The sequence below is a fragment of the Lissotriton helveticus genome, chromosome 2_1, assembly GCF_964261635.1.
Source record: "Lissotriton helveticus chromosome 2_1, aLisHel1.1, whole genome shotgun sequence".
Taxonomy (NCBI): domain Eukaryota; kingdom Metazoa; phylum Chordata; class Amphibia; order Caudata; family Salamandridae; genus Lissotriton; species Lissotriton helveticus.
In genome coordinates this window covers 1,245,799,619-1,245,812,457 of record NC_136059.1, presented here as the reverse complement: position 1 = coordinate 1,245,812,457, position 12,839 = coordinate 1,245,799,619, and the positions used below count along the sequence as shown (strand labels likewise).

Genomic DNA, 12,839 nt, shown 5'->3' with positions numbered 1-12,839 from the left:
CCTAGCCACAGGCTGAGTATATAACAATATGACTAATTGGATACATTCCTTTGGCATCTCAACTTTGGACAGTACCTCCACGAGGAACAGTGGAATAACAGAAATCCCATGGGGTAACTTTTCTATGTGTCAAATAGGTATTTATCTCTAGATGACGACTTGTACTGTATCACATTCACTCCTTTCTCTCACCATTCACCCCAACATAGGTTTTTGTGCCATATATAATCGGAGGGCAGATTACACCACATATAACTCGAGGACAACTATACAAAATGAAAATTATACCACATTTATTTCATTAGATAAAATTTAAATGCATCAATTTAAAAGAACTGAACATTCAGCTCGACATATCGTATTAAAAAACAAAATCAAACAATTACATTCCATAATGATACTAATAATTAATAGTGTAGCAGCAGAAGAGTTACAAGTACAGACCAATCTAATTAGTCTTGAAAATTAACACATCTATTATCAAGAAGATTTTACTAGCATTGCAAGATACATTGTAAGTTTTTCTCCTTATTCCAACAATGCTGGGTAGATAGATTGTGTATGTTAGGGCGTCGACGCGTTTCGATGGTTTTCCTAATTTATTCCATCTTTATCAATACCAGTTAATAGCTCTCTTTTTACAATTGTTTCAAGTGTTCACCTTGAAGACAAAAGGTTAATTCCCGTTGTATTCCTATGGCTCCTCTATTCCATTGCGGTATGGGCCATGCGGTGTGTAAAGACTCGTTATTCCAATCAAGTTGAAATTTCAGGCTTAGGTTGCTGTTTAGCACCTTTATAGTTTCCTTCTCTGAGACAATCCAATTGTTAAAATTTGTTTCTTTAAAACCGTTTTTCTCTCCCTCACAAAGGAGGGAGAAGATATCCCAAATGAGGAGATCATCTTCTCCCTCCTTTGTGAAGGAGAGAAAACCACAATTTCCGAAGCTGGTGACTAGAAAATACCTCTCTAATTGATTGTACTATTGGCACTATACTTCAACTCCTCTTTGATGGTTATACCAAAGGTTTATAAGTAACTACGTTGAGAGCACAGTGGACGGCTATCAAAATCTTCAAAGATCCAGGTAGGGGTTTTTCTAAAGATGGAGACCTAGCGGTTAAGCTATTAAAATGTTCCTTTATTTCTACACTCATGATTAGTCCATTCTTTCCTACTTGAGATTAACCATTGGTCCTGAAAGCCTTCCAGGTTTCCCTTTTGAACCTTTACCTATTGTAGAGCTTAAATTCCTCACACTGAAAATAGTTTTCCTGGTGGCAATATCATCAGCAAGGAGAATTGGCGAATTAGGTTCCTTGTTAGTAAACCTCCAGGATTGACGGTTGAGGAGGATGACATCATTTTGGGAACTGACCCAGGTTTCCTAACGAAGGTGCCCTCTTTGAGCCACAGGGAACAGGAAATCTTTCTTTCCCCATCCTCCTTTCCCCAGAATCTCTTCTGCATTCTCTAGAAGTCCAGAGGGCAGTTTTGACATACTTAGACTGTACTCGGAGTTTCAGGAAAACTGATAAGCTTTTTGTTACCTTTGGCCAGGTCGTAAAGCTTCGAGCATGCCTCTAAGTAGATGCTTAGACTATTGCATTGGCTTACGAGTCCTCAAATGTTCCTCCGCCAATTATTGTCAAGGGCAGGTCAACAAGAGGAGTGGCTGCATCTTGGGTTTACTTAGAACGTGTTTCCGTATCGGAAATGTCGAGCCGAAACCTGGGCCAATCCTTATACCTTCCTGACGCACTACAAAATTCAGGGAGTAGGTTTGGGAGAAAAAAAGTTTTGGTTACATAGTTTTGTTAACTGTTTTAATAAGTAAGATTCTTTGATGCTTTACTTAATTAAAAAAATGAACAGAATTATCAGTTGCCATACACATTTTCATTCACATTTGGCTTATAGTGTTTTTCATATTCCAGTGTTCTAATATGAATTATTAGAAATATTTTTCCATTAAATATATATTATCTAATTATAAGTAGGGCTCTAGGTTTCATGGTATTTTTTTAACGTTTCCGTCTGTATTCATCAATATTTATATTTGGCCACTTTATCTGTATTTATCTATATTTAATTTGTGTTTTGCGTATAAATGAAGGTATAAAACTGTACATTTCCATATTTATTTAACTGATAGACGTGCACTCATACTTTGACACCTGCCGTGTTTAGCTTTTCAAGCTGCCAAATGGATCACTGACATAATATCGACGACACAAATATCGAGATACACAAATATCGAGTCAAAAATATCGATTGACAAAATATCGACTCCCTATCTTCAAACAGGTAAGTACCAAAATATCGACTCCAAAATATCGACTTACAAAAATATAGACTGTCAAAATATCGATTTTTTAAAATGTCTTAAAAGTAAGTTAAAACTAATATAGTAATAAATATATTTAATATAAACTTAGAAATAATTATTAAAAAAATATAATTTTAATAAATAATTTATATAATTAAAAAAATTATATCACCAAAAATTACACACACACATATATATATATATATATATATATATATATATATATATATATATATATTTAAACATATTATTAAATAAACATATATAACATTTTAGAAAATGTTTAAAATTTATTGTTACAACTATAGTGAGTTCAACATTAGCAAAAGTGTTGGATAGCGTAGAGGTAAAATTTACTACTCCCACTCCAGTGGGTGCAACAGTAGGGAAAGCGCTGGATAGCGTAGAGGTTAAAATTGCTATTCCCACTCCAGGGATGTATGACGTTACAACGCATACTTTTACAACGCCTACCATTACAACAAAACTTTTACAACGCAAAAACTTTTACAACGCATACATTTACAACGCAAGATTTTACAACGCATATACCTTTACAACGCATACCATTACAACATAAGTATTGGTAAGTATATAATAATTTTTTGAATATAAATTAATAAAAAATATTATAATATAATTTAATATAATTTAATTTTATTAAATAAATGTAATTTAAATGTAATTTTACCTTATTTTTACAAAGTACCCCTGTACCCCAAAAACCCAAAACTGACCCTGAACCCTAAAAATACCCCTTTACCCATAAACTGAAAACTGACCCTGAACCCTAAATACCCCTTTACCCGAAAACTGAAAACTGACCCTGAACCCTAAAAATACCCCTTTACCCAAAAACTGAAAACTGACCCTGAACCCTAAAAATACCCCTTTACCTACAAACTGAAAACTGACCCTGAACCCCAAAAATACCCCTTTACCCCAAAAACAGAAAACTGACCCTGAACCCTAAAAATACCCCTTTACCCAAAAACTGAAAACTGACCCTGAACCCTAAAAATACCCCTTTACCTACAAACTGAAAACTGACCCTGAACCCTAAAAATACCCCTTTACCCCAAAAACTGAAAACTGACCCTGAACCCTAAAAATACCCCTTTACCCAAAAACTGAAAACTGACCCTGAACCCTAAAAATACCCCTTTACCTACAAACTGAAAACTGACCCTGAACCCTAAAAATACCCCTTTACCCCAAAAACTGAAAACTGACCCTGAACCCTAAAAATACCCCTTTACCCAAAAACTGAAAACTGACCCTGAACCCTAAAAATACCCCTTTACCCAAAAACTGAAAACTGACCCTGAACCCTAAAAATACCCCTTTACCTACAAACTGAAAACTGACCCTGAACCCTAAAAATACCCCTTTACCCCAAAAACTGAAAACTGACCCTGAACCCTAAAAATACCCCTTTACCCCAAAAACTGAAAACTGACCCTGAACCCTAAAAATACCCCTTTACCCAAAAACTGAAAACTGACCCTGAACCCTAAAAATACCCCTTTACCCAAAAACTGAAAACTGACCCTGAACCCTAAAAATACCCCTTTACCTACAAACTGAAAACTGACCCTGAACCCTAAAAATACCCCTTTACCCCAAAAACTGAAAACTGACCCTGAACCCTAAAAATACCCCTTTACCCAAAAACTGAAAACTGACCCTGAACCCTAAAAATACCCCTTTACCCAAAAATTGACAACTGACCCTGAACCCTAAAATTAAAATATTTATCAATTAATCAATTATAATTAATTACCAATAATATTTTAATTAATTACCAATTAATAATTAATTAACAATTTTTTTTTTTTAAATATCAATAAATAAATTAACATATTTAATTAATTAGAATTAAATTACTTCCCACCCTATTCCCCTATAAACCCACAACCCGCTACAGAAAATAAATTACTAAAATTAAAATATTTATCAATTAATCAATTATAATTAATTACCAATTATATTTTAATTAATTACCAATTAATTCTAAATATATATAAATAAATTAACATATTTAATTAATTAGAATTAAATTACTTCCCACCCTATTCCCCTATAAACCCGCTACAGACTTATATTACACAAAAAATAAAAATTATTATTCTTACCTTAAATTCGATATTTTTGTCTATATTATGTCTAGTCGATATTATGTCCATTCTATATTTTTGATTCGATATTATGTCCATTCTATTCGATATTAATTTTCTCTAGTCGATATTTTTGTTGTCTATATTATGTCTAGTCGATATTATGTCCATTCTATATTTTTTACTCGATATTCTGTCCAGTCGAAATAATTGACTCGATATTATGACTGTACACCCTGCCAAATACAGAACAATACATCCACAGCTAAATACTAGCATTATACCACAAATGTATATTGACAGATGCCGTTATTTAAATAAATGTCATCCTGTTTTTTAATTTCCCATGCTGTCCATCTGCTCAGCTGTTCTGCTCTAATTCATAAAAGACAGCACGGAGAGTCACTTAAGAGCAGCACATTTTTCGTATTTATCCACTTTAAAAAAATAAATGCAGACCGAAAACACATTGTTTTTTGTCTGTATTTATCTGTAAAAATCCATAAAAACAGAAAACCGGGAGCCTTAATTATAAATTACTGTTTTTAGTTTTTCAAACCTTGGGCCAGTATTGATTTTGCTGTTATTGATATATTTACCAGTTCTCAGATTTTCTTGTTTTACTCCCCCTTTCACTTCTCTTTTCCCTTGCGTTCTGGGCTATTTAACTTATTTAAATACTTATGTTCTCTTTAACCTTTAAGAGACTTAAGTCACAACTGCCTCTTATTCATTTACTTACCTATTTATTGCAATAAGCGACTGAAATTATTGTTTTCATAATTACATTTTATGCAAAAAATGTGAATAAAGAATTACAGCACAAACAAAAACCTTGAGTTATGGGACATTTACTGATGAGTGGAGTTATTCTTCGGGAAGTTCATGTTCGGTATTCCTCACAAGTAAATGACTGGGACGAGGACGTTCGGATGTAGGAATAATGCTCTGGTTACCTAGCAGTATCTTCATTATCCTGAGTGCATACTGCTCGGCACAGTCATTACGGCCCTCCCTCCCTGGAGCTGCTGGCTTCAGAATGCCTGGTAGTTCAGGAAGTAGGGTGGGCTTGGCCATGACTTATACTACCCTTAATGGGTGGGATTATGCCATGGACGCTCCTCCATCCTGGATTTGGTCCTGTGGATGAGGTGGGATCACGTCACAAGTAAATGACTGTGACGAGGACTACGGACCATGGATAATGAAGATTACCTATAAGTAACCGGAGCATTAACACTAAAAGAAATATGGAATCTGAAAAAACTTTTTGAACTGCAATATATTCTGGGGGAATGATAACCACTTATTTAGAAAAAAATGGACAGTAATTCACATCCCCCAAAGTCATGAGTATCTTTCCATGGAATGTAGAATACATTTCAATTCATTTTAATGTTATGTTTAGGTTTATCGCTTTGTAGAAGCAACAAAAATTGCAAGCTGTATCTACTAGAAAAACCACTGTCATTATTTCATCTAATGTTTGTATGTTTTTTTTTTTATTCACTTCCAGCCTGCACGCTCTAAAGGCCTTTCATCATGGCAGCGGTCACCATGCAACCACAGTTTGTGACTACTGTTCAACTCTCGCAAAGCCAATGGCAGAGCGACATGTGCGACTGTTGCGATGACTGCGGAGTCTGTAAGTAGCAACATAAACGGCACTGAGCTAATGCGGCTGAGGCGCTAGAGCTGCCGACTTTGGAACTGGAGAACTGGGGGTGAGCCTCTGCTCAACATCCCTTGACTCTGGGCAAATCACTTACCCGTGCCCTAAAAAATGGCTTAAGTTTAGGTCCCCTGTATAGCGTTCTAATGCTCTTGAGCCAAGTTTGCGCTGTAATCGCCAAAAGAAAGAGAAAAATGCTTCTCCTGCTCCGACATACAGGGGCTGATTTACAAGCCCCTGACGCCACTGGTACGTTATTTTTCCCATATTAAGTGTTGCACCGGCTGAGCAAGGGGCTTGTAAATAACCCCCATACATTCTTGTTCAGGGAGAACCATTATGGAATAAGCTATGATGTGCAACGTGTATGTCTTGAATTTGTTAGTCTACACTGTTTTCTGATGCTGAAAAAAGAAGCTGTATGTATGTTTGTATGTATTGGTATTTTTATAGCGCCACCACAGCTGAGAAGCTACAGACTGCTGTTCAGTACCTGGGTTGCTGGAGACTATCTACACCATCTGTATATCAAGTGTGGATTACACAAATACATTTACACATAATGTTTCATATTTTAAATCAATTCATTACACCACTAATTAAGGTATGATTTGTCAGTACTGCTATTCAGTGAGCTGCACACAGAGTCCTGGTGGGCATAAAATCCTGTCTTTATTTATTCTGTGACCAGTGGCTCAAGGGTTCCTATTCACAAAATGATGTTGGAGAAGGTAAAGGAGTACTCATGTAGTACTGTTTTATGTACTGGTACACTTCTTTGTGAATTGACCCCAAAACATACAATTTAGGAATAGTTAAGGATAATTTACTTGTGTTAATTTTTATTACAATAGGAATAATCACACATATTCACATTTTGCACATTACAGCACAGATATATCTTGCTGCATCTATGTGGAAGTAGACATTTATGGAAAAGGAAGTTTCAGAAACAACACATACAATATGAATGTTTTAGTGGGTCCCAAATGTACCTGGGTCGTGAAGAGGGATTCAATTCTGTAAATATTTTGAGCCATGCATTGCAGCATTCAATATCTTTTAACCATTATCTTGGTGGGTGTTCGATAGTGTCCCCAGTGCCTAATAATCTGTCATTTCACGGGCACTATACAATTCATTTGCAATAATACATAAAGAAAGGACTGTGCCTACCTTGCTCAATAGGAAGTTCTCTTTTGGGGGGATTAGCAAAGGCATGTAGAAGTAGGTAACTTCTCATTCTGATCAGTGTTTTTGTGAATCGGCCCCAGAATGTAAAAGAAAAATGTTTTTTGTATTTATAAAGTGAACAACTGTCTACAAGTCTTCTTGGCACTAAAAGACAAATAAGCATGGAAACAAATAAAACCATAGAGAGAGATGAAAGAAGCCCTAACAGAAAGCGCTAACACAGATGTCTCCAACCAGTCGATCACGAGCTACCTGTATCTAGCAGAAACCTTAAGAGTAGCTCCCAGCCTTGGTTTCGTTTTTATTACCCCCTTCCCTGCTGCCGTTGGACGTCGCGCGCGCTACCTCCCTGGTGCTGTGCACGTCCAACGGCTGATGCGGCCCCACCCACCCTTTAGAACGCCTGCACCGCGGTGGACAAACCGCCGCGGTTAAGGCGTTAACTAAGAACTGCAATAAGTGTTGTGCTTTCCTTTTTAAAGTTAAGGAAATTATATGTTTATTTTACATTATTATCAGGCTGCAGATAGCAGAGCCTGAACGAGCAGTGCTCCACTTCGATTTAAGACCCATGTGGGTCACAGAGGTTCAGTACTGAAACACTGAGTTATTTAACTCTTGAATACAAGTTGTTCTCAACTCAGTATTGGAGCATGAGAACACAATTATATTTCTCAATGCTCTATATGAGAGAAACTTAAAATGCAGAGTTCACTTAATGATAAAGTTAACTCTTCAGTTGAATTTCCTCCCATTTCAAAGTGTTGCATTTACAAACAGTAGGCATCTGGATGCAAAACCCCTATGGACACTTTTTGGCTTCCCCCTTGATGGCTCAGTGGACTATTGCAACCACTTCATGCTCACAGGTTCAAATCCTTTTTCGACTCCCACTTCATCCTTCCAAGGTCAATAAAATGGGTACTGTTGAGTAACAATAAACATCTGTTAATTCAGCATCAAGAGGCCTAAAGTGTGGGTGAATGTGCTTTTTTACAAACACACGTTATGCTTGAAGTGCTTGGAACAGCCTGACCCAGTCCAACAGGCCTCACTAAATAGACCAACATCAGTCTACAGACATACAGAAATGTAGTTAGTTCAGCTGGATTAACAAAACCACCTTCTAAATGGATCAGCCATGTTCTACTAGGATTGCCGGTCACAACTTTGAAATTGCTAGGTGAGATGACAATGCAACTGTCTGAACATCTAGGAGAAGTAATTTGGCAACGTTCATGCTGCACAACACAGTGCAGGCCTAAAGTAAGTGCTATGATGAGAGTTTGGGAAGAGGAATATACTGCTTAATTCCACAAAATGCTTCATTTGTGCAGATGGTTGATGATGGTGCACACTGGCACTCAATTTGTGGGAACCAGGAGCTTATTTGTCATTATCAGACTTTGACCAAGAGCAAAGGCACAACAACGAGTAAGAAGGAGCAAGAGAAGGATAGGAAACCAGTGACAAATGGAGAAAGCTGAGATGGAAAGGAACCTCCAGGAGTGAGATAAGGAGACCGGAAGAGTAGAGTGGTTGACGAAGGAGGCTTAAGGTGGAATCAAGACCTAGGCAGCCTTGGTATTCGGCAATGCCGGCATTTGGCAACATTGGCAAGGGGCTCCTAAGAAAAAACTTTGGGGCCTTGTACTTGGGGACCTGTTTATTAAAAGGTAACGCAGTGCGGCAAGTCACCTTGTTGCGTTATAGGGAACCGGCAGGAATGTGCCCTATTTAACACAATACGGTGCATTCCTGCCTTTTCCCCAGCGCTGGTGCCCTTATGGCAGCCTAGCACCCACACAGGGACCCTTGCACCATGGTGTCTGGTTCAAGAAGAACCTTTCTGCACAAAAACAATCGCCTAAGGAAATAAAGATACTTCTTCTTGTTACACCTCTCCTGGGAAGGTGCAGCCTTTTGGCGCATTCCCAGGTCTACCCGCAATGGTAAATCTGGGAATGCGTCAAAATGTTATGTTATGGGAGTTGCGTGGGAACACCCACGCAACGCACAAGGAACGCCTTACCAGGGCAGAGTAATGCACTGCATCAATTTGCGCTGCGTTGCATAACTCCTGATTTATTAAGTCACTCAGGGTCACGCAAAGTGGCTTTGCAAATCACATTTTAGGGTTTGTCGTACATGCACCACGTTATATAGTGCAAATGTGATACAAACTGCTGATAAATAGGGTCCTCCTTTTTTAAACATTAAGAACTGCTTCCACATACTAAAGAGCAGAAAGAGTAGGTAAGCAAGTAAAATAAACCTTATTTTGTAGGGTTCCGTCATTAAGGTCTCAGGAACAACAGCTCTGGTTGCGCTCGTATTGTCCCTGTGTACAGTCAAATGTCCCATAAATAACGTTTTACATCAACTAAAGGACTGCGTTCACGTTGACTGCCTTCAACTAACTTCATATACAAAACCATATTAATTAGTCCAATCATCACTTTCAGGCTGATATAAAAAATAATTCTATGGGAATTAATGTGCGTGGCCCAGATTCGACTTTTGGGACAATCTCTGAAAGGAATTACTTAATGGTGTCCCTAGATGTGAATGTTAAGGGGGTACTTGAAAAGGACCGCAGCTAAAATGGGTAGGGGATCATGTATAACTACCATTTCTGAAGATCGTGCCCACATGCATGCAATATAAAACCCTTCCGGAACACATAGTTGGAGCTCTACATGGCTCATGGCGTGGCATGACTTTTACAGAGGGACTCACTTGAGAGTATTTCGGCTCACATCTCTTTAAGCTATTCCACATTCATGTTCTGCCTCTCTCTGCACGTGGACTGCAGTATGTAAACCCTTGGGGGAAGAAGCATTTTAATTGTTCACACTATATACTTCATGACAAGCCCGCAAGTTGACCTGAAGGGACCATAGTTGGACCCAGCGACTATTCCCAGCTGAAATTCCTGACTCTTTAACCCTGCTTGCCTCATTGATTGTCACTGCCTCTGGGCTCTACTCTGTCTTTTTTCTATGCCCATGTTTCTAAAGGGATGAAGCTATCGATATTGTTGCGACTTAACTCGTCAGTGGGCACTGCTTAGTGCTGTGTTGCTGGATATTGTAACGGAGATATCATTATGTTCTGCTCTGCAACCTATTTTAAAATGTTGCACACAAAATTCAATCACTAAAAGGAAAAAAATAGCACCTCCTTTGCTGTCAATTAGGCTCTTGGAATATCAAAAAGAGAGCAGGGAGAAGTATCTGGAACTAAAGTTAAGTTAGCGAAACAAGGTGGGTGCAGCGGCGGCTTTTCCGCATCGCCCTACTACTTTTCTGTAGAGCAAAAAAATAAAAATGTTTAAAAGTTATCATTTTATTTGTCTGTGCTGAAGCCAATTTTGGGGTGGGTGGGGCTTGGCTGCCGCCGCAACCAGCTGGGGGACGAGTGGTGAGCACTTCCTTAAGGGCGCATGACGGTTTGGCCGGCCGGCCGTCTTGGGCCGGCCAAACTGTCATAATCACGTAGGATGTTTTTTACCCGGCTGTATAGCACAGCCTGGGTGGAGAACATGCTCACGCTCCCAGTCCTTGTCTGAGCACCGAACCATCGCACTCAGACCTTTGACACTGCTGTCATGCTGGTAACAGCAGAGTCGTGATTGGCTTAAGGGAGCCTTTGTGCTTCCTGCTTCCATGACTTGTCAGGAAGAGAAGCTGAGGAGAGACAACGGAGGAGAGATGGTGCCCATGAAGAGTTAAGTGTAATATATTTCTTTCACCTACCCCGCCACCCCAAATCCCTGCCAGCCGCCACTGGGTGAGTGAAAATCAGTAGGTGGCCCCAGAACCACTGTTGCAAGGACAAAGAGGAGACGTCTGGTGCTGCGTGGAGGCAGGAAGGTGGAACATTAAGCAGCCAGGGATCCTCTGAATGTGGGGTGTGGGGAGGGATAAAAAAAACACATTCCTGGAACAACTTACCAGACCCCTTCAGGAGGCTTCCAATACTCCAAGTCGGGGCTCTGAGTTTCGCCTCTCAAAATAGGAATGCAAAACAAGATGGCTTTGGTAGTTTTATCCGCTGTGGTTAGGCCCTAGCTGAATGATCAGCAACCCTAGTACAATGATTGTTTATTTATTTATTTCAATCATGGTAATAGAGGCTACGTGCCTTGACGCAAGCAACAGGCAGCATCTGTTAGATGGCCAATTGTCTCCTTGAAGCCTGCCATCATTAAATTGTTTCTCCAAAATGTGAGTAGATTTAAAAGGTTGAACTTGTGAGCCAGGAGGAAGCCGTGTGGAAGACAATAATTATCCTTGGACTCCAGGGCAGACCCACCCAAAGCCATAAAACCATATATTCAGCAAACATTGCACAAGTGCAAAGATTGCATATGTTTAGGTTATCTTTCTTAATCCCCGAGAACCTCATAGCCTTCCATAGATAAGTAGGTTGTTTGTGAAAAACGATGCTTGAGCTGAAAACGGTAACAGAGAAGAAAAAATAAGTTAAAATATAATCTGATCCCAAGCACTCTGGTTACTAATAGGCAGGATCTTGGAATTAAGCAGCAGCGGAGAACCAAATGATGTACCTGGTTGACTGAATGATGTGGAAGGAAAAGGCAAATTATGTGGCAATATGCAGCAACACTTTAATTTGAAAAAAACAGGACTGCTGAACAGTATAGAGCATTTAAATTACATTTCAGTATTTGAGGTTTCGGTTTATTGCAACAGACAAAATCTATTCCCTAGTTCATCATATGGGATGTTTACTCTATCCGGGCAATACACCTTTATTTGTTTTTTTATCTCAGCCGCCAACAGCTGAAGATAACCTTCATAAAAACTCTGGTGAGGCTTTGCAGCCCTCTTGTAGCACTGGGATAACTTTCGATTCAGTTGAACCAAAAGCACAGTTTTTTCCTAAAATCTCAAGAAAATAAATTATGTAGCAAGATAGCAAATTCCGGTTGCAATTAAAGCACCCCATTTTCAAACTGTTGTGTGACACATAAGGCGCTCCATACGTCTCATCCACCTCCTAGATGTCTAAGAACTTCTGATAAGGCACTTCTGGTGATCCAACGCATCTGTACGTTTAAGATATGGGATCGGAGCTTTCTCTTACACAGCCCCTTACCACTGGAACAAACTCCCTCTTGGTATTCGCTCTTGCTCAGACTTCACCTCCTTTATGGAGGGTTTGAAGACCTGGCTGTTTTAGAATGTTTTATCCCCTTTTGAGCAGCGCAACACAGAGATACTCCTCCAGGAGTGAGTTGTGCGCAATACCAAATGGCCAAATAATAAAAAGTACCTCTGAGGTAGGAAGGGAGGTCCCCCGCGAGTCTTGAACTATATGCAGAGTCTGTTCGTGTGTGCATTATTTGATCGTCTTTTGGGTTTCCAGCCTGTCTATATAGCGCGTGTGCCATTGGAGGACCTCTGTTTAAATGGAAGGAATCAAGGTTTTCTCAGGTGCAGTGCTTTGTAGATCAGGCAACAAACATTAAAGGGGAATGTGGCAGGGAGGAGGAGCAGT

General features: G+C 39.1%; 1 protein-coding gene across 2 annotated transcripts in view; it reads left to right on the top strand.

Annotated features, from left to right (window-relative positions):
• PLAC8 (placenta associated 8) overlaps positions 1-12,839 on the top strand; it is a 230,571-nt gene that overhangs the window by 165,179 nt on the left and 52,553 nt on the right. For both annotated transcript variants that reach the window (XM_078676192.1, XM_078676191.1), the window contains exon 2: positions 5,964-6,092. In XM_078676192.1, the coding sequence (XP_078532318.1) occupies positions 5,990-6,092 (103 nt within the window). In that variant the 5' untranslated portion in view covers positions 5,964-5,989. The remainder of the gene's footprint in view (positions 1-5,963; positions 6,093-12,839) is intronic.